The 20,479-nt window shown below is 35.9% G+C and overlaps 2 protein-coding genes across 2 annotated transcripts in view; one reads left to right on the top strand and one right to left on the bottom strand.

The window, feature by feature from the left end:
- Positions 1-84: 84 nt before the first annotated feature.
- LOC105256002 (galactosylgalactosylxylosylprotein 3-beta-glucuronosyltransferase I) lies at positions 85-5,764 on the top strand. Its single transcript, XM_011265604.3, has 4 exons — positions 85-356; positions 2,344-2,870; positions 4,858-5,154; positions 5,242-5,764. Exons 1-4 carry the CDS (start codon positions 119-121, stop codon positions 5,338-5,340), a joined length of 1,161 nt encoding a protein of 386 aa, XP_011263906.1. The 5' UTR covers positions 85-118; the 3' UTR covers positions 5,341-5,764.
- Positions 5,765-6,013: 249 nt separating this feature from the next.
- Positions 6,014-20,479, bottom strand: part of LOC105256003 (fasciclin-2) — a 33,515-nt gene continuing 19,049 nt past the window's right edge. The window contains exons 8-11 of the mRNA XM_025410423.1: positions 15,130-15,261; positions 13,067-13,136; positions 12,392-12,517; positions 6,014-9,631 (exon numbers count right to left, since the gene is read on the bottom strand). Of these exons, the coding sequence (XP_025266208.1) occupies positions 9,490-9,631; positions 12,392-12,517; positions 13,067-13,136; positions 15,130-15,261 (470 nt within the window). The 3' untranslated portion in view covers positions 6,014-9,489. The remainder of the gene's footprint in view (positions 9,632-12,391; positions 12,518-13,066; positions 13,137-15,129; positions 15,262-20,479) is intronic.

Below are 20,479 nucleotides of genomic sequence, written 5' to 3'. Positions count from 1 at the left end.
TGGACTTTGGCTTTGTAGTTCATGTTCACGTTTTTTAGATTAACAGAGGGCGTATTGCTTTCAGGGATCACCTAAAAGCGGGCCATGACACCTCTCAGTCTTCTCTCTGACACAATGAATGCCCAGACCTGAGTCATCTGAGCAGACTTTCTACTTTTTAACAATCTTTGTAGTGTTTACATTTGAGCGGTCGGTCGGTCAGGCAGAACAGTGTCATGGCGCGACAACAATGACCGAGGGTGCGTTTCTCATCGAGGAATCCAGCACGAAAGCCAATATGTGGGGCGGATTGCGCTGCAATAGGGCTTTCGTGATACTGGTTCTGCTAAATGTCATCGCGTTCCAAAGCATCGTATGTGAGTGTTCATCTAGCTTCGCCTCGTCGTATTTCTGTGCCAGCACGTCAGCCTCGATGCTGTCTGCACGCGCGTGGAAAGATGCGTGCGTCGCGCGTTTGACAAAACATAAGGCGCGCGCGTCGATACGAATTTCGGTGCGCGATTCAAAACTGATTTTGATTTTTTATTTTCCCTTGTTTCGTTTGAATAAACTTCTGTGCACAGTGTAAATTAACTAAGCTCTGCGAAAATCAAGTAAAACAATTTTTAGAGGAAAAATTATTCTATTCCCAGATAGCACACATAGATATCCATAAAATATTCTACAAATATCCTTGAAGGACATTGAAAATATCCATAAAATGTCCGTTTTATGTTCCTCAAATATACACTGGATATCCATAGCATATCCAAATATGAAATTGGTGGTCATAATTTAATCCCTGACGTGTCCAAAAGACATCCGATGGATGAGTAATGGACATAAATTAGCAACAACAGATATACAAAACGGACTTTATATGGACGTAATAAGGAGCTGAAAAAGGGATTACATACAAAATTTGAATTTACATATTAAACAGATGAAATATATATTTTTTTAAGCAATACATTTATTAAAGAAAATTTATATCACATATACATTAATGCAATATCACATATTATTTAAATGTTACTTTTTTTTGCACAAAACGATTATAAAACAGATAATTTAAAAAAAAATGTGTATTATATGTGTGAAAAAAGAACAACCTTTATGATCTAAACATATCATAATTTTTAAACGAAACATATATATTTCAATTCCTAAATAATAATATAATTTATCTATTTCATATAAAATTTTACATAAACATTTTATATAAAAATTTTATTTATAATTTATACTTGCGTATTGCACTTTACATCTTAAATAGATAATGAAAAATTATTTTCGTTTATTCGCCGGACATTTACTTGTCCGACTTATAAAATCAATTTAATATCTGAAACCCGTGCTTTTAGATCAGAAATTAAATTGAGCAATACATTTTTAATTTTATTTGTTACCTTTTGCAAACTTTATATAATTCTCATAACTGAAACTTAAATACGAGAAAGATAACGTATCGCGTAACGATAAACGAACAAATTAATACATGCTTGCGTGCTCGCGAGAAACTTTGATCTCCAAGACCGGACATCTTGTGGACGTCCAAATATTGACCAAATAGATGTCTTAAATCGGATGTACGATGGACGTGCGGACGTAAAATGGACATAAAATGAATGTCCATAGAATGTCCTTCGCTGTCTGGGTTATAATTAATTTAATTACTAAATATTATATTAATAATAATTAATTATTTCTATAACAATGTAGTTTAATTAATAAGAATTTTGAAGGAGAAAATTCTCTTAAATTATAATAATTAATATTATTATTAATAATAGATATAATAAAATAAATATAATTATTAATATATATTAATATTTTTCAGAAAATGGATATTTCTATTTTAATATTTCCTCTATAGATAATAATAAATTTATAAATTGACATGTATATGTCTTACTGATGAGAATAAATTACTATAATTTGTAAGACGAGATATAAAAAATATTAGTTGCGTGAATATTCTTTTTGGGGGAGGAGAGGGATATTGGAATTTTCAAGATGCTATAGCGTGTTCAAAATTACAACTCTATTTCCCCGCTGAATAAAGTTTCTATTCAAAAACAGGGATGAGGAAAAACGAGAGGATAGTCGAGTAGTTTCTATGCAAATTACGCAGCATCTGTAGAGATTGCGAACAGCGTACTTTCGTACTTTATTACGCTGTTTCGAAGCCTTGGCTATTTATATCACACGCTTCATCTTGTGTCGCTACCTCTGCGCATACCATTATTTCTACGTGACGTGTAATACATAATATTTTAGCCGCGAATCAAATTTCCAGCGAAGAATTCCAAGCGTGACTCGATTAATCGCAAATACACGAATCTATTATCGATCAATTTCTAGATTATCAAGAACACAAGAAATGGGAAGAGGTGAGATCCCAGTTGGAGCCGGTGATTGCGGATCTGCGGGATATGCAGGGTCTGACGTACAGCTTGCTGAAGAGGCTGGAGGCGCACGGCCTCTTCGTCGAGAACGTCCGCGGACGAGGAGACGATAATCGGCCGGTCATCTACGTCATCACGCCCACGTTCGCCAGGCCTGTGCAGAAGGCCGAGCTCACTCGACTGGCGCAGACCTTCCTCCACGTGTCCAACGTCCACTGGATCCTCGTCGAGGACGCGCCGCAAAAAACTGCCCTGGTCACCCGGTTTCTGGAGACCAGTGGCCTCATCTACACCCACCTGTCGGCGGCCACCCCGCCGAATTATAAGCTGGGCAGGAACGATCCCAACTGGAAGAAGCCGCGCGGGGTCGAGCAACGAAACGCGGCGCTAAGATGGCTCAGGGAGAATCTTAGAACATCCGACAGGGGTGTCGTTTACTTTGCCGATGATGACAATACTTATTCCATCAAGCTTTTCCGCGAGGTAAAGGCAGTTCGCTCTAGGAACTGATAGTTTCCTTCAATAGGGTCTTGTTGCTGCAGCTGTTGCTGTTGTTGTGTTGTAGTCATTTCTTTTCTCGCAACGATTCCAATTTGTCATATTTTCTTAAATATATAGCGAACGTTAAGTTAATTAAAACATCCTAGGAGTCTTTGTGATCTAGCACTATTAGATACGTTCAACTGAAACGTAAACTGAGACCTTTATAGAATGATTTTAGTTTCATTTTTCTTAAATATATAGCGAACGTTAAGTTAATAATTAAAACATCCTAGAAGTCTTTGTGATCTAGCACTATTAGATACGTTCAGCTGAAACGTAAACTGAGACCTTTATAGAATAATGATTTTAGTTTCATTTTTCTTAAATATATAGCGAACGTTAAGTTAATAATTAAAACATCCTAGAAGTCTTTGTGATCTAGCACTATTAGATACGTTCAGCTGAAACGTAAACTGAGACCTTTATAGAATAATGATTTTAGTTTCATTTTTCTTAAATATATAGCAAACGTTAAGTTAATAATTAAAACATCCTAGGAGTCTTTGTGATCTAGCACTATTAGATACGTTCAGCTGAAACGTAAACTGAGACCTTTATAGAATGATTTTAGTTTCATTTTTCTTAAATATATAGCGAATGTTAAGTTAATAATTAAAACATCCTAGGAGTCTTTGTGATCTAGCACTATTAGATACGTTCAGCTGAAACGTAAACTGAGACCTTTATAGAATGATTTTAGTTTCATTTTTCTTAAATATATAGCAAACGTTAAGTTAATAATTAAAACATCCTAGGAGTCTTTGTGATCTAGCACTATTAGATACGTTCAGCTGAAACGTAAACTGAGACCTTTATAGAATGATTTTAGTTTCATTTTTCTTAAATATATAGCGAATGTTAAGTTAATAATTAAAACATCCTAGGAGTCTTTGTGATCTAGCACTATTAGATACGTTCAGCTGAAACGTAAACTGAGACCTTTATAGAATGATTTTAGTTTCATTTTTCTTAAATATATAGCAAACGTTAAGTTAATAATTAAAACATCCTAGGAGTCTTTGTGATCTAGCACTATTAGATACGTTCAGCTGAAACGTAAACTGAGACCTTTATAGAATGATTTTAGTTTCATTTTTCTTAAATATATAGCGAATGTTAAGTTAATAATTAAAACATCCTAGGAGTCTTTGTGATCTAGCACTATTAGATACGTTCAGCTGAAACGTAAACTGAGACCTTTATAGAATGATTTTAGTTTCATTTTTCTTAAATATATAGCGAATGTTAAGTTAATAATTAAAACATCCTAGGAGTCTTTGTGATCTAGCACTATTAGATACGTTCAGCTGAAACGTAAACTGAGACCTTTATAGAATGATTTTAGTTTCATTTTTTTTAAATATATAGCAAACGTTAAGTTAATAATTAAAACATCCTAGGAGTCTTTGTGATCTAGCACTATTAGATACGTTCAGCTGAAACGTAAACTGAGACCTTTATAGAATGATTTTAGTTTCATTTTTCTTAAATATATAGCGAATGTTAAGTTAATAATTAAAACATCCTAGGAGTCTTTGTGATCTAGCACTATTAGATACGTTCAGCTGAAACGTAAACTGAGACCTTTATAGAATGATTTTAGTTTCATTTTTCTTAAATATATAGCGAATGTTAAGTTAATAATTAAAACATCCTAGGAGTCTTTGTGATCTAGCACTATTAGATACGTTCAGCTGAAACGTAAACTGAGACCTTTATAGAATGATTTTAGTTTCATTTTTTTTAAATATATAGCAAACGTTAAGTTAATAATTAAAACATCCTAGGAGTCTTTGTGATCTAGCACTATTAGATACGTTCAACTGAAACGTAAACTGAGACCTTTATAGAATAATGATTTTAGTTTCAATTGAATATACCACACAGGATACTTTTTATAATATAATTTAAATGTAATTATTTTCAGATGGAGAAAATACAAAGAGTCGGTGTGTGGCCGGTCGGTTTAGTTGGCGGTTTAATGGTGGAGAAGCCTATTTGTGATAACGCTACTAAACAAGTACTCAGTTTTAATGCGGCGTGGAAACCGGATCGACCGTTTCCACTCGACATGGCAGGTTTCGCCATTAATCTCGAGCTGTTGCTCAAGCACAAAGACGCGTGGTTCTCATACGACGTGCAAGGTGGTTATCAAGAGAGCGAGATACTCAGACAGATAGTCACGAGGGATCAATTGGAGCCATTGGCGGACTGTTGCACAAAAGTATCGCTCGATTCATCTTTTCGACATCTTTCTTTTTTTTTCTCAAAATTTTCGTGCGATAAAAACTTTGCATTTTGCGTATTTCAGGTATACGTGTGGCACACGCGAACGGAACAGCCGCAATTAAACGTCGAGCAGATGTTAATTAAAAAGGGCAAACGTTCTAACGTCGGCATCGAAGTATGAAGAGGTCGGCCAATTTTATGGCAGCGATAATCTAATAGATATACAGTAAATTCATTGACATCGATCTTACAGTATTATAAATTTCGTACTCTTATATTATTATATATGTATACATATACAATAATACAGTGCCATACTGTATAGCCGCTTGTAGCTAAACGGACGTAATAGGGAAGATAAAAAAATGTACCAATAATTCCGACAGCTCAATTTCAAAGAATCATGCGACAGGGTGTGCTTTTTCAATTTTCAACAAATTTGCACACCGCTACCATGATATTGTCGTTATTTCATTAAGATGGGTCAACGACTTTTTGCCACACATTGTCAGACGATTGCCCAATTTCGTTATAACGCGTCGACGTCATTTGATAAGGACTATTGTTTATTGATTATTGCGTAATAAAATTTTTCAGGCAAACGAGAGAGGATTTCCATTGAACCAGCCAGCTTGCTTTGACCTTGAAAACATCTTTTTTTTTTTTTTTTCACTTTTTATTCGAGAGCACGTGATTTCTCGTCGCGCGTACAGAAAAAGCATACATAAAAAATACGCCTTACATCTACGAAACTTCAATATAATACTCGTAATAATCTTCAGATTGGAAGATGCGCAGTAATACTTTTTTTTGTGGGAAGCTATTTATTAAGGATTACGACTTTTGGCAACGGATACAAAATAGCTAGGTGTGCTAGAAACGGTGATGCGTCTCGCTCGCCGATGCAAAGTGCCGCGCGAATTCTGCGGCTCTCATTTCTCCTTCCATATACATATATATCATTCTCATGTATAATATATATATATATATATATTTTTATATATGTATTCCTTGACTCTTACGTGCTAATAAGTACTATGGTATTTGGCAAATTGTCTTATGTAAAAAAGCTACTCGCACGGAAAGCGTGTTCGCGTACATGAAGCAATCAATTTTAGACGTGCAAGATGCAATATCCTAATGACGGAAATTCACTCTTTCGCTTTACATTAGATTCTGCATGAAAGTGCAATGTGAAAATTGCACTTTGGATGACGAACATAACTAATGTAGTCGAGTTTAATTTCGATAACATAATTCCTTTCTAATTTCAGGAAGCGCTGGAGAATATCTTACACTTGAGATGCTAAGCAGCATTGCTAAAATCTTCCATTGAAATTCGCAGAGTTGGTAAAAAATGTCGAAATTCGGTTAAGTCCATTGCACTTGAACGCACAGTGATCCGATGGAGCGCATGCTTCTTTATTTCTCGGACAAATCTATCCACTTTTCGCGAGGGAACACGCTTTCCGTGCTCGCGCACAATATTCCCTAAACCTACTATCAAGACTCTCTTTCTTAAGATTTATACTTCTTACAGTTTTAAGGGAAAACGTTTACAAGCATTTACAAAAACTTATCACATTTTTAACTGCGTTTCTTTCTGCAAAAGCCATCTTAAATATTACGATAAGAGAGAGTGTAATTTTTTTTTGTTCCTTTACTCGTTATAATCGGATATAATTAATTGTATATATGGCAGCTTTTCCGATATTCATTCCTCGCACTCGGATGACTGACCGAGAAAACCCGATTGGCAAGCTTTTCCATACCTGTCACTTGGTAAATGCCACCTGCATTTCATTAAACTATACATACATATTCAGAGAGACTTTTTTTTTTTAATGTCAAGGTAAATACATCGAGATCTCCGCGTCAGAAGTCTATCATAATTCGATTGTTTAATAACGTTTCGGCTTCCTGTTACGAATACGAATGATCGCAACACGATAATCATATTGACTTCTGCAATACAAGTCTAGTGTCGCAAGAACCGCCCAATCATTTATCCTACTCATTCCATGACGTCGCGTCAATTTTATACTAAAAAGATATTTTTTTATCTTAACAGAAAAAAAACTGGAATTTTCTAAACAATAAGAGGAAGAAGAAAAGAAGAAAAATAAAGTAAAAAAAAGCAAGAGACATTTAAGAATGAAAAGTGGGCCGTTCTTGCGCACGTCGCAAGGTAACTATAACGTCACAAGAAACATATATTTTAAATTATCACGATTAAACAAAAAAAAATGAATTGAGAGCTTTTCTCACTCAGAGTAAAAGACGTAAATATACGAATACAATCGCGATTAAATGCACGAATGACGGGGATACGCGAGATTTAAGTAGGAATTCACTCATAACTATAGCGGACACATACATCGATTGTAAGACTTAACAAGAACACGCGCATAACGATACTGAATAGAGGGAAATGGGGAGAAAATTGATATTTATCTTGAGCTGCTTGAACAACATTCCATCGATTTGGCATATAAAAGAATCAGTCTTTGGATTAAGAAGGGATTAAAAAAAAAAAAAAACATGCAAAGGATTTGCAACGTTACAATCGCGGAGTCGGAGATGTCGGATAATAGTGCGTAGAGCTTCGGAAGCTAATCGAAAGACACGGAATGAGGTATGAGCGAGAGGGAAGAGAGATAATAGATTGTTCAAGAGGCTTATGTACAGTTGTCGAAGGTGGCCGCAAAACCGAGCACATCTTCGTTTAAGAAAGGGGAGAGACAGGGAGTGTGTCTCTCTGTTGACGCTCGCGGGATATACAAGAGCAACGCTCATCTTCTCTTCGAGATAGCCGAAAATGGAGAGGGACCCTTTTTATTTCGGTCAAGTTTCCAACGTTTTCGAACTTGAAAGTCGCCCGAAATAAATGCGGCGATTCAACATACCTTGTTATTAATCTTGAAAAAAAAAAGATTGACGACTATAAATCTGACTCTCCGCTTTCTCCATTTTCCCTACCATCCAAGGATACCTCGATTCTTTCAACACTACTGGAGAACATTTGCATTCCCTCAAATTCTCGCATGACTGCGAAACAAACCTCTCGCAACTCTCGACCAAGTTAACGATAATGTTTGAAGAATAAAAAAAGAAAAGATTCTTTTAATAGCGATGAGACAATCGAAGTTGCCTGACATTTCGCAGAGCTGCACTCCTTAAATGCGATATTTTCCTTCCGAATGTGGTGCGTCTTTCCTCCATCTCTTTTAAGCGCAACAGAGTACGACTTCTCGCGCGACTTTCTTAAAGTCGCGCGCTACAAAGGGACGATACTATCCAGCGTACTAGACTGTGACAATCTAAAAGGTGCCTCGAAGCGTTCATCACTAAATCGGCCTCTATCAATTTCACGACGAATTATTTTCCTCTTTTCTTATCTGTTTTGTACATTCCTCTTGCCGGCTTCTTCTTCTCGCGCAAGCGATCTACCTACTCCTCGTTTTCCTTTGCTAAGTTTACAATTATGTTCACAGCTTCCTCCTAAAAAACAATCACTACATCTTGTTCACTTTGCACTTTTCGTCTTCGTAAGCTATCGATTATCCGTACTCCTTCCTTGCTTCGGCGAGTACACCGACGGGGTAAAAACAGGCTGTTTTTTTTTTTTTATATTCACGGGAGAGGCAAACCTTCCGAACGCCCGACATTTCGGATTTCAAGCTCAAAATTCCCTCGTCCGTCTTTCAACATTACCTTTGCGATGATTAATCAATTATAATCATAATAATTAATTATAACTGCGATTGAAATCCTAAAGGGAATTTCGTTCAACGGCCCGAAATGTCAGATTTTCCGAGGCTCGCTCTCTCCCCCCCCTTTATTGGCCTGCCTTCGAAATTAGACGCGCGGTGGGAACTTTGCGACAAAGTGTTCGGCGGAGGGCAAGTTCGCCAATAAACGCGGGAAGCGCTTCCGAGAGGGATCCACGAGGGTGTTGTAGGAACAGGCGGTACACGAGGTAAGAGGCGTCGAGAGGGGAGAAGGAGAGGCGGGTCGGGCTGCGACCGTGAAATCGCGAAAAGCAGAGCTGAGAAAGCGCAACCGGGAGAGGGGGGGGCGAGAGAGGGACCCCCCTTCCACCCCCCCGCTTCGGGCAAAATTCCGGGCGAGCGACTCGCTGAAACCTCCGTCTCGTCTTTTTGTCAAGCTCGCGAACGACCGACCGACGATCCGCTCTGCGCGTTTTCCTCTTCGTTTAAGTTTTCCGTTTTTATTTCTGGATTTTTTTTTTTTCGAGAACACTTTAGTCGGAAACCGCGCGCCGCGCTTTCCGGAAAGGGATTTACAATCTAGTACGCCGGAAGAATATCTAGACGGCCGAGTCCTTGCCGACGAAGCCGGTCTTGGAGATGGACCTCTTGCCGTCGAAGGTGATGGAGGTCTCCCGGCGCAACCCGGAGTCGATGATCGGCGTGATCTTCTTCTCCTCCTTCAGCGGCTCCTTCTCGTCTCTGGAAAAGCATCGTGGGTATAACATTCGTCGGGCGAACCGCGACTTTCGTCGGACATTCGGATTAACTTCTAATACCGGGCGACAAAAAAAAAAAAGAAAAGAAAAGAAGAGAAGAGAGCATGTCCATATATGCGGCGCGTGGTGCGACATCGAATATACACGTCAGGCATGCTTGTCACTCGCAAAGTAAGAGAAACGTCGCAGCGAGAGGCTCCGGAGAGAGAAACAGGTGCGCGAGACTCGCTACGCGCGTGTATAATATACGGGGTGAGTCTGATGAAAAGTGTATTTTTCTTGAAAACGATCAGAGATGGGACAAGACACTCATTCATCAAAATTGTAAGACAAGTAGGGGCACGATTAAGTTAATTATATTTATAATAATGGTGTTCATTTTTTAATTATATTATATTTTAATTATATTATTTTCAATTAGGAATTTAACGGTATTTTATTTAATCTCGGAAGTAAATTTAATTTCTACTTTTATTATAATTATTTATTGGGACTATAATTAAGGACTTCATTTTATTTATTTAATATATACAATATTTATTTTCTTACCATTATCAGCTTGTATTATAAAGTTATTTCAAGTTAGACAAGCTTTTGAAATAGAGTCATTGAAAATAAATAATTATGCGAATTTAAGATTGATTATCTTATTTTATTTATAGCATTTTTAATTAAAATACCTATTTTTTTTATTTCATTTTAGCTGCAGTTTTATTAATTATGATGATCTTGACGAATCTTGAATGTTCTTCATTTCCAAATTATTAACTATGTTTTCAAGATTACTATGTATTTCTATTTGTCCTACAATTTTGATAAAGAGCATTTTTCTCTATCTTTAACCGTTTTCGAGAAAAATGTGCTAAGCTTTTTATCAGACTCATCCTGCGTACATGTATCATCTTTTTCGATAAATCCCGGAGAATCCGCGCTTATTACGGTATATTTACCTCGAGAGTTGCATTTGCGTGTCAACATGCACAAAACACGCGAGAGATGAAAAAAAAAAAAAGACATTTATGTGGGGAAAAAGAACATTTTCCCTCTACATTTTTTATAAATTCAATAGTTTTCAATTGTGATTACGTTTCAAATTTTCAATACTTTGTTTCCATTAAAATGAATTAATTTCTGAATTAATCTTTTCTTAATTAATTTCTAAATTAATACTTTTTCCAACACTTTATTTCTATTATTTTTTTTTTTGTAACAACTCGTGCTTCGTACATGAATTGCGCGTATTTTCGGAAACATAAAATTCATAAGCCACGATCGAGTAAAAAATCCCAGACACACGATTCATTTTTTTTTTTCCAAATTATTTCAAAATAACGAGCAAAATTTGAACGAAATAGTGGTACACGTGTTTCCGTGAATTTTCAAGAAATCTCGCGCATTCTTACCTTCTCTTTTACGCATAACGCATAAATATGTAAGGAATTTCCTCCGCCAATTTATACCACAATTTCGTTCAAGGACACATCGAGTCGTTTTGCGACTCGAGCGTTTACTCGTCAAGTTTACGCGTAAAGAACGTACGACACCTCGGGGAAGGCGATTCGCGTGCTTGCCGTGCGGTGACGGAATGGACTGTAGAAAGACTGAAGGATGAGAAAAGTGAGCATTACATACTTGAAGTGTATCGTGCATGCGGCATGGCCAAAGCTCAGGCGAGTACCGGCGCAAAAACAGAACTGTCAGACTGCGCGTCCGCTCGGCGGCCAAAATGATCCCCGCCCACCGGGTATAAATCCTCCGTCGAATATATTAAAAACTTAAAAAATCTCCCATTTTTGATAATTTATTTATTTTCCAGCGAAGCGAAACGAAAAACTTGTTCGTGAATTAAAACGTAATTCCTTTTTTGTTTTTGTTTTTTTGTTTTATTCCCACTCACCGGGTATAAATCCCGTCGAATATATTAAAAACTTAAATCTCCCATTTTTGATAATTTATTTATTTTCCAGCGAAGCGAAAGGAGAAACTTGTTCGTGAATTAAAACGGAATTCCTTTTTTATTTTTGTTTTTTCTTTTTTAATCGCAACTGGACGAGTCGGTGCAAAGATTTTCCGTCTCTTGAAAAATTCCCATCTCCACCATATCGCAAAAATAAATAATCCGGAGCTTACGTTATGCTTTTTTCCAACTTTTTTATAAGCTTTCCATTTTTCCCTCTCTAGCGCAGTTATTCTTACGCGCTTTTATTTCGCTCGAAAAAGTGATCAGCAAAACACGTAGCCCATTAGACCGGTTGCTAACTCGTCCAAATTATCCGCAACCCATCGTAGAAATTGAACAAAAAAAGGGAGAAAGAGAACGTTTCATCGCCGATGGTAGCCACGAGCGAACACGCAGCCTCTGGCGCAAGGCAAGAGTGTAAAAAAGAAAAAGAAAAGAAAAAAAGTCAACGTGTTGCAGTACGAAGAGTGGTTGGCGGCACAAAGAATGCGTCGAATCGAGCCGATATTTTCTCTCATGCTCATCGAACTCCCCTCGATGCGTATCGGGACTTCCCTTACGAGATTCGCTCATCCGCGGGCGCCGCTGGCGAATTCAACGGCGTGCAACCATCGTCGTTGCGGGAAGTCAAAAAGAGAGACGACAGAGAGAAGCAGGTGGGGGAGAAGAAAAGAAGAAAAAAAAAAAAAATCTTCATGCAAAGTGGAAAGCCGTGTCGGAGCCCCTTCGTGAGGAGCCATGCTTCTTACTGATTTTTCGCTTATAGATCGTTTTCTCTCTTACATGGCAGTGTGTTTGACCAATCTAATGGTACTTTTTCCACTACCCGAGTCTTGGATGGCCGTGACCCCGGCGACATTGGCCATTTTTTGGTCGCAATACGGCAACGGAAACCGCCAACCGTAAAGACTATCGGTAAAAAAAAGAAAAAGAGAGAAATACGAGAGGAGTTAAAGTGTCTGTCTCGCTCTTGTCTAGCTGACGGGCTACTCTCACGAATAGTTTTCGCGCCTCTACCACCGTCATCGCGTCCGTTCACCATATCCCTTGCTATCCCCGAGGACAAGTCACGCGAGCTACGCACATGTGATCAGGAATTCGCGCAACAATCTCGGGAACGCGCGACAAGTTCCGGACGAGCTATGATCGAGTTATCTCGGGAGAGGCTGAATAATGCTCCAACGTCCCGACGAGCGACGTAAGAAAGAAACGCCCCGAAATGTGTCAACGACGTGTCAAAGTTCGACGACGGGTGCAAAGTTTCGATAACGCGATTAAGTAGCGCTAGACTTGCCAAAGCACAATGTAGAGTACATATGTAATGGTATGAACGAGATGCGGTGTGTAGAGTGTATGTATATAATATATATATATATATAGAAGTATATCCAAAAAAGAGTATCTCGTAAAATACATTTACATGTCAAATAGCGGTAGGTTTCGAGATACGAGACTCACCTGCCGAGCTTTGCATCCTCCTCGTCGACTGGTTTCCGCCGAGATCGCTCGCATATAATGAAAATGATTCCTGTAACGTACAAATATAGAGTAAACGCAAATATTGTAAAATATTGTCAACAATTAAAGAGCGATGAAATTAAATTAAAAATGCAATGATGAAATTAAATTAAAAATGCAATTAAAAATGCAATGATTTTACGATTGCTTGGAATTTTTCGAATTCATTTTTTAGTACATTTACAGAATGTCTATTTTCTGGAGAAATATGAGAAACGTGGAATTTTTTGAGATTTATGCAATTTTGAAGAAAATTCTTCCTGACAAAATAATTAGAAATAATTAAAATAATTTAATCAATAAAGAGTGAATCGTGTGTGTTTAAGATTTATTATAAATATATATCTGTCTCTGTTTAAGATATTCAGCGTCTTAAAATATTGAATATGCAAGAAATATACTTTATTTTTAGCGACAAAAAAAATGAAAAGTTGTGCAAATGAAAAACATTTATCTTAGGAAAATTACTCAGTTTTCTTTAATACACTTTAATCAAGAAAAGATTAAAAAAATTTATTTTATAAAATTCAGATAGATGTTTAAAATATTTTTATTATTTGGAATTTTGAAAAAAATTCTTCCTGACAAAATAATTAGAAATAATTAAAATAATTTAATCAATAAATCGAGTGAATCGTGTGTGTTTAAGATTATTATAAATATATATCTGTGTCTGTTTAAGATATTCAACGTCTTAAAATATTGAATATGCAAGAAATATACTTTATTTTTAGCGACAAAAAAAATGAAAAGTTGTGCAAATGAAAAACATTTATCTTAGGAAAATTACTCAGTTTTCTTTAATACACTTTAATCAAGAAAAGATTAAAAAAATTTATTTTATAAAATTTAGATAGATGTTTAAAATATTTTTATTATTTGGAATTTTGAAAAAAATTCTTCCTGACAAAATAATTAGAAATAATTAAAATAATTTAATCAATAAATCGAGTGAATCGTGTGTGTTTAAGATTATTATAAATATATATCTGTATCTGTTTAAGATATTCAACGTCTTAAAATATTGAATATGCAAGAAATATACTTTATTTTTAGCGACAAAAAAAATGAAAAGTTGTGCAAATGAAAAACATTTATCTTAGGAAAATTACTCAGTTTTCTTTAATACACTTTAATCAAGAAAAGATTTAAAAAATTTATTTTATAAAATTCAGATAGATGTTTAAAATATTTTTATTATTTGGAATTTTGAAAAAAATTCTTCCTGACAAAATAATTAGAAATAATTAAAATAATTTAATCAATAAATCGAGTGAATCGTGTGTGTTTAAGATTTATTATAAATATATATCTGTCTCTGTTTAAGATATTCAACGTCTTAAAATATTGAATATGCAAGAAATATATTTTATTTTTAGCGACAAAAAAAATGAAAAGTTGTGCAAATGAAAAACATTTATCTTAGGAAAATTACTCAGTTCTTTAATCAAGAAAAGATTAAAAAAATTTATTTTATAAAATTCAGATAGATGTTTAAAATATTTTTATTATTTGGAATTTTGAAAAAAATACCTGGAAGATTAAGAAATGTTCAGAGGATTTCTTTACAAGATTTTAATAGACTTATACCCTGATTTATACAATTTTTATAATATTCGATAATAAAATGTCGCGTATATAAATTTTTATTACGTTTGATAAAAAAAAATCCGGTACAAATTTCCCTGGAATAAATTCGGAATCTCGATATTCTCTTGTAAATGTTCACCCTACATTATTTCCATCATTATCTTCATCAATTGTCGAATGCAATTCAATTGACATCAAAAGTGACGTTTATATATTAATCATAATGACCAATATCGAAGCTTCATAATTGAATGCGCGATCGGCAAATAATTAATGACGAAAATAATGACTATAATTGGTACGATCGTGCATAATTGACAACACGAGTCAAATACACGTACACGTGTGCTCGCGTTGTATAATACATAATGGGAGAGAGAATCTATTCGGCGAGTGATTTAATGCCGGCTCACCTGTCTTGCGCACGCAGCAGAAGATGGAATCGATGATGATGAAGACGATGAATATCATCGCCACGACAATACCGATCACGGCCCCGCTCGTCAGCAACGGGCCCTGATGCTGCAGGACGCTCGCGTCTGTACCTTGAAAGACGACAAAATGGTGATCGCTCAAACGTATCCGTCGTTTGCGCTTGCATATTTATGTAATATTATGTATCGCAGTCCGTTAGTGCAAAAGCGACATGGGACGATGTCTGGTGATGATTGACAATCGAGCGGACGGACCGAGGTCGGTGATTCTCATCAGCATCGCCGGTTGCGAGAGAGCGAGACGAGGACGTGCTTTGAGAAAACGTACTGGTATGTTTTTTTTTTTTTTTCCTTGGAAGACATATAGAGGCTTCATCAAAGCAATTAAATTGTTATCGAGCAAGAGAGAGAGTCGTCGACACTTTATGTTTGCTCAAGACGAACGGTTGAGATAGGAGACAAGTGTGTCTAATTAATACACGAGATCATTATCACGTGTGCGATTGATTAATGTCGGTATAAATAATATTTACACGACACGTGATGACACGAGTATAATTTAATGTACAAATATACGCGGAGGGAAAAAAAAAAGATGCGCCACGTTGATGCAGTAATTAGGATAATTGGTACCTCGAAAGAGAGATGACGAGTGTCGCATCACCAAACACGTTCCACGAACAATGATATTTTAGTCTCCTGAAAAGAAACACGATCTCGGCGGGGGAGGGTTGTGTGTGAGGGGAGGGGGAAGATGCGGCAAAAATCCGTCTTTCAAAATCAAAGAAGGAAACCAAAAACCAGAAGGCAACAACGGCATACAAGACATACAAGTGGTGATTGTCGATTGTTAAAGAGACACACAGAGCGTATGAATGTGCCAGTGAATGTGTGTGTGTGTATGTGCATGGGTGTGTGTTACGTATACAGGGTAGGCTATTTTAATCTACGCACTCTGAAATATCTCAAAACCCATAAGTTTAAGACGAAAATGTTTCAGACAAAAATTGTATGGCTTGAAGGTGGACATAAGATGGTGCGTTAGTTTGATCTTGAAGAGTCACCTGAACTTTTTAATGGGACACCCTACATACTTTTGCATATTCTTGTAGCTTGCCTCAAAAGCTTTCCAAGACACTATAATAAAGTATTTTTTCACAGAGTACTTTTCGAGTTATGAGACTTGAAATAATTTCTTAATTTTACATAGACTATAAAATATCTAGTAAAATATTCATTTTCCCATTATCTTGCCTTAATACTTTTAGGTACAAAATAATGAGAGGAATCAATTGGTGTAAAGAAAACACATAATTGTTTCGAAGAAAATTTGTAATTCGCAATTAACAATTGCATATTTTTTCTTAAAAACAACTGTGTGTGTTTTCTTTACACCAATTGATTCCTCTTATTATTTTCTACATAAAAGTATTAAGATAAGATAATAAAAAAATGAATATTTTACTAGATATTTTATGGTTTGTGTAAAATTGAAAAATTATTTCAAGCCTCACAACTCGGAAAGTACTTAATGAAAACTAACTTAATTATAGTGTTTCGGAAAGCTCTCGAAATAAGCTACAAGAATATGCAAAAGTATATAGGGTGTCCCATTTAAAAAATTGAAGGCAATCTTCACGTGACTTTCAGATGACTCTTCAAGCTCAAACTAATGGCACCACCTCATGTTCCTCTTCAAGCCATACAACTTTTGTCTGAAACATTTTTGTCTTAAACCTATGGATTTTGAGATATTTCAGTGCGTAGATTAAAATGGCCCTGTATAAATGTGTTACACGCCAGTTAATGGATCGCAATAATTAGCGCAGAGCGACAGAAAGAGACGGAAGAATCCCGCCTTGAACACCGCACAACGCGAGAGCCGTGCTAAAAAGCTCGAGGAAGGTGGGAGAGAAGGGGGAGAAAAGTATTCACTACGCCAGGCACGCCCTTGAGACTACCGCACCCACAATCTAGAGTCCCACCACTCCGAGTACCTCATTTAGTTTTGTTCCACGCACACGCACACGCATTCGCTTCTCTGTCACTCGAGCCTCTTCCTCTCTCTCCCTTTCGTTCCTGCTGCCAATTTCCCACAGAGCTCTCAACTACGTTAGTTAGCGGCCACATCTTGCACTTGCTTGTACTTTATTTAGGGGATATTTACCGTTTTCGGCGGCGCGCGTCGCTTCCCGTGGTTTAGTTTATGGATTATCATTGTAAAGTAAAGAGAGGCGGTGAAAAATGTATGTAAGAGCGAAAAAATAAATAAGACCGCCGAAAAAGAAACCACCTCAAATTGCGAGCGATCTCGAGAAGGATCTCTCTCTCTCTCTCTCTCGTTCTCGATCGACCCTCCTCGTTTCGAGAGAAGGATGATCCCTTCGAAGGTCTCCGAAATCGATAATTCTTTTTCTTTTTTTTCCCGACACAAAGAGACAATTTGAAGGTGGCTTCCTCGCTGGCTCGGATCGTTCATCCGTATCTCTTCTTTTCTCCTTAAACACTCACATATATTTTTTACGTCGTTCCGTTATATTTACAATGTTGAATGCGTCGCACAGGGAAAGAACGAGTTATACGAGCTTTATCCTCCTCATAAATACGAACATAGTAGGCACTAGGCTAGTACATATCCTTAAACGTATGTAAATGTTCATCTATCTATCTATATATATTTATATTTATATATATATATATATGTTTGTACATATACATGTCGCGTATATTGTATAATAAGTGTATCCTGTGTGTGTGTGTGTGTGTGTGTGTGTATGGTGTGTTGTAACATACCCTCCGAAGCTACGGGCGGAGAGCCGGCGATATCGTAGTAAAAAGTAAAAATGAAATAGAAATAAAAAATAAAAAATAAAAAAGGGGGAAAGAACAACGATGGGACTCGTAACCATCAAATGTCTCGTAAAAGCAAACGGGAAACGTGGCGGCGGCCGCGCTCACGCAAATTCGATTTCGCATTCCGGTTTATTTTCAGTCCGTGCCTAATTCCGCGTCGCGCGCGATCATTCTTTAATCCCCGTCGTCGATCGCGCAATCTACGTGCGTGCCCCCCCGTAGCCTGAAATTACCCTCCCCCGTACGCGGTGCACGCGATGTGTGCGCACATATTTTCCTCCCCCTTTCTCGAGTATGAAAGAAAATACAGACGATAAATTTAAAAAATTAAAAAAATAAAAAGGACAATATTATTTTACGTGCGTTTTCTTTTCTATTTTTTTTTCAGGAAAGTAGTTTTTATTTAATGCGCTGGACAATGTCTGAAATTTGTCATTTGTGAGGAAAGTGGAGAAAAAATGCTTTCTCGAGTATTGTTCATCAGCTGATAATAATACAAGTTTTCGATTTTATTATTTCGATATATCTCACTCTTCTCTTTTTCTATGAGAGGCTGGTAAAATAAATTTGAGTGAATTGACAAATTTAATTTTGAGCACTGAAGAATTGCTGCGAAGAATTAACCGAGATAGATCAATAATTAACAAATATTTTGCGCTTAATCAATTTAAATAACAAAGATATCTGAACTCTAGTAAAATTTCAAAGAAAATCTATATATCGAGAAAAGAAAATGTTAACTTGACTAAATCGTTCAACTAAATTATTATTTTTTTAATTCAAATATTGAAATATTTAATTAAATAAATGTCATATTAGATCAATATTATATAATTTATCTAATATATATTATTTAATTAAAATTCTTAAATTCCTTGCTCTCCAACATGTTGCAGGTTGTGACAAATAAAAAAAAATAGCTTTTATCGCGAATCTAAAAATCCAGCGTCAGCAAAGTATTTTTTTTTTTCGAGTGAGAAGAAATAAGAGTTTTCATCTATCGCCCAATAGTATCTACGCGCGAAGCTGCGGAGATGCAATTTGCCGCGAAATTAGAGTACAACGAGAAAGAATGCGAATTGCGGAGGGAAAAGCGATCTCGATAACAATGGAAGAGTTAGAGAAGAGTCGTTTCGGCGCGCGAGAACCATCCATCGGAAATAGATCTCGCGCTTGCCCCATCTCTCTCTCTCCGACGATTCTCGTCGATCATCCTCTTCCGACGCGGGCGAGGGTGCTATTTATAAGCGGCCGGCTTCACGAGAGGGTTCCACGAACGCGATTCGCTCGCGAATCTATTCGGAGGCTCCCTCGTATCTATCGCCAAGTCGCGAGGTGCTCGAGGATGGACCCGGTGCATCAGCCAGCGCAAACACAGGCTCTCGAGCGATCCATTTGCACGCGCGCGGGGAGATTATCTCCGTAACGAGAAACACTCCAGCTGCTGCTGGGAAATTTCTTGCTCCAACATAGACACGTCGAGATTACACTGAAAAAACTGATTGGTAATAATTATCAAATATATTTAGTTGTGAATTTTAATTGAATGTTTGATAAATATTACCGTATTTTATAATAATTATTAAATCTTCAATTGGTCTGGTTGCAAACAAATTTTGTTTGCAATTGAATCAATTAAGCAATTTAGTAATAATTATTAAATATTTAATACTTATCATAAAATCTTTGATGATTGTTATTAAATGTGTATTAAATTGTTGTAAATATTACTAAATCATTCAATTTAAGATTATTAGATATTTGATAACTATTATTAAATGATTTAGTTAGGTCAACATGTTTGATAAAATAATTGGTAATTATTAACAAATTTTGGTAAGATAGTCGTGTAAAGTTTCGCGTAAGCACGCAAGGATATGTTAGTTTGTTCGTTCATCACTATACGATGTGAAATACCTTTCTCGTATTTAAGTTTAGTTATGAGAATTATATAAAGCTTGCAAAGAGTAACAAATAAGATTAAAAATATATTGTTCAATTTAATTTCTGATTTCTCAATACAAGAGTTTCAGATATTAAATTGATTTTATAAGTCGGATAAGTAAATGTCCGGCATATAAACAAAAATAATCCGTTCATTACCTATTTAAAATATAAAGTGCAATATGCAAGTATAAATTATAAATAAAAAAATAATAATTTAAAAATTTGATTTTAATTAATTTTAATTTTTTAATTTCTCATTATCATGATTTAGTTAAAATTACCAAATACCTGATAATACTTATTAAATATATTATTTTCTGCTATCAAAGTTTGATTGCAGTTATTAAAGTTTTGTTAAACGAATCAAATTTGTAATTGAATGAATTAAATTTAAATAGTCTAAACTAAATATTTTATTTACTCAATTAATTTTTTCTGTAATTGTTACCACACATTTAATTAGAACTATTTGCCCAAATCATTTAGTAATTGTTATTAAATTCTAGTGTTTACTACTAAATTCTTTTTT

This window comes from Camponotus floridanus, unplaced genomic scaffold (genome assembly GCF_003227725.1).
Source record: "Camponotus floridanus strain SB8 unplaced genomic scaffold, Cflo_v7.5 scaffold32, whole genome shotgun sequence".
NCBI lineage: Eukaryota > Metazoa > Arthropoda > Insecta > Hymenoptera > Formicidae > Camponotus > Camponotus floridanus.
The sequence above is the reverse complement of the archived record's forward strand: the minus strand, read 5'-3'. Positions and strand labels throughout refer to the sequence as shown.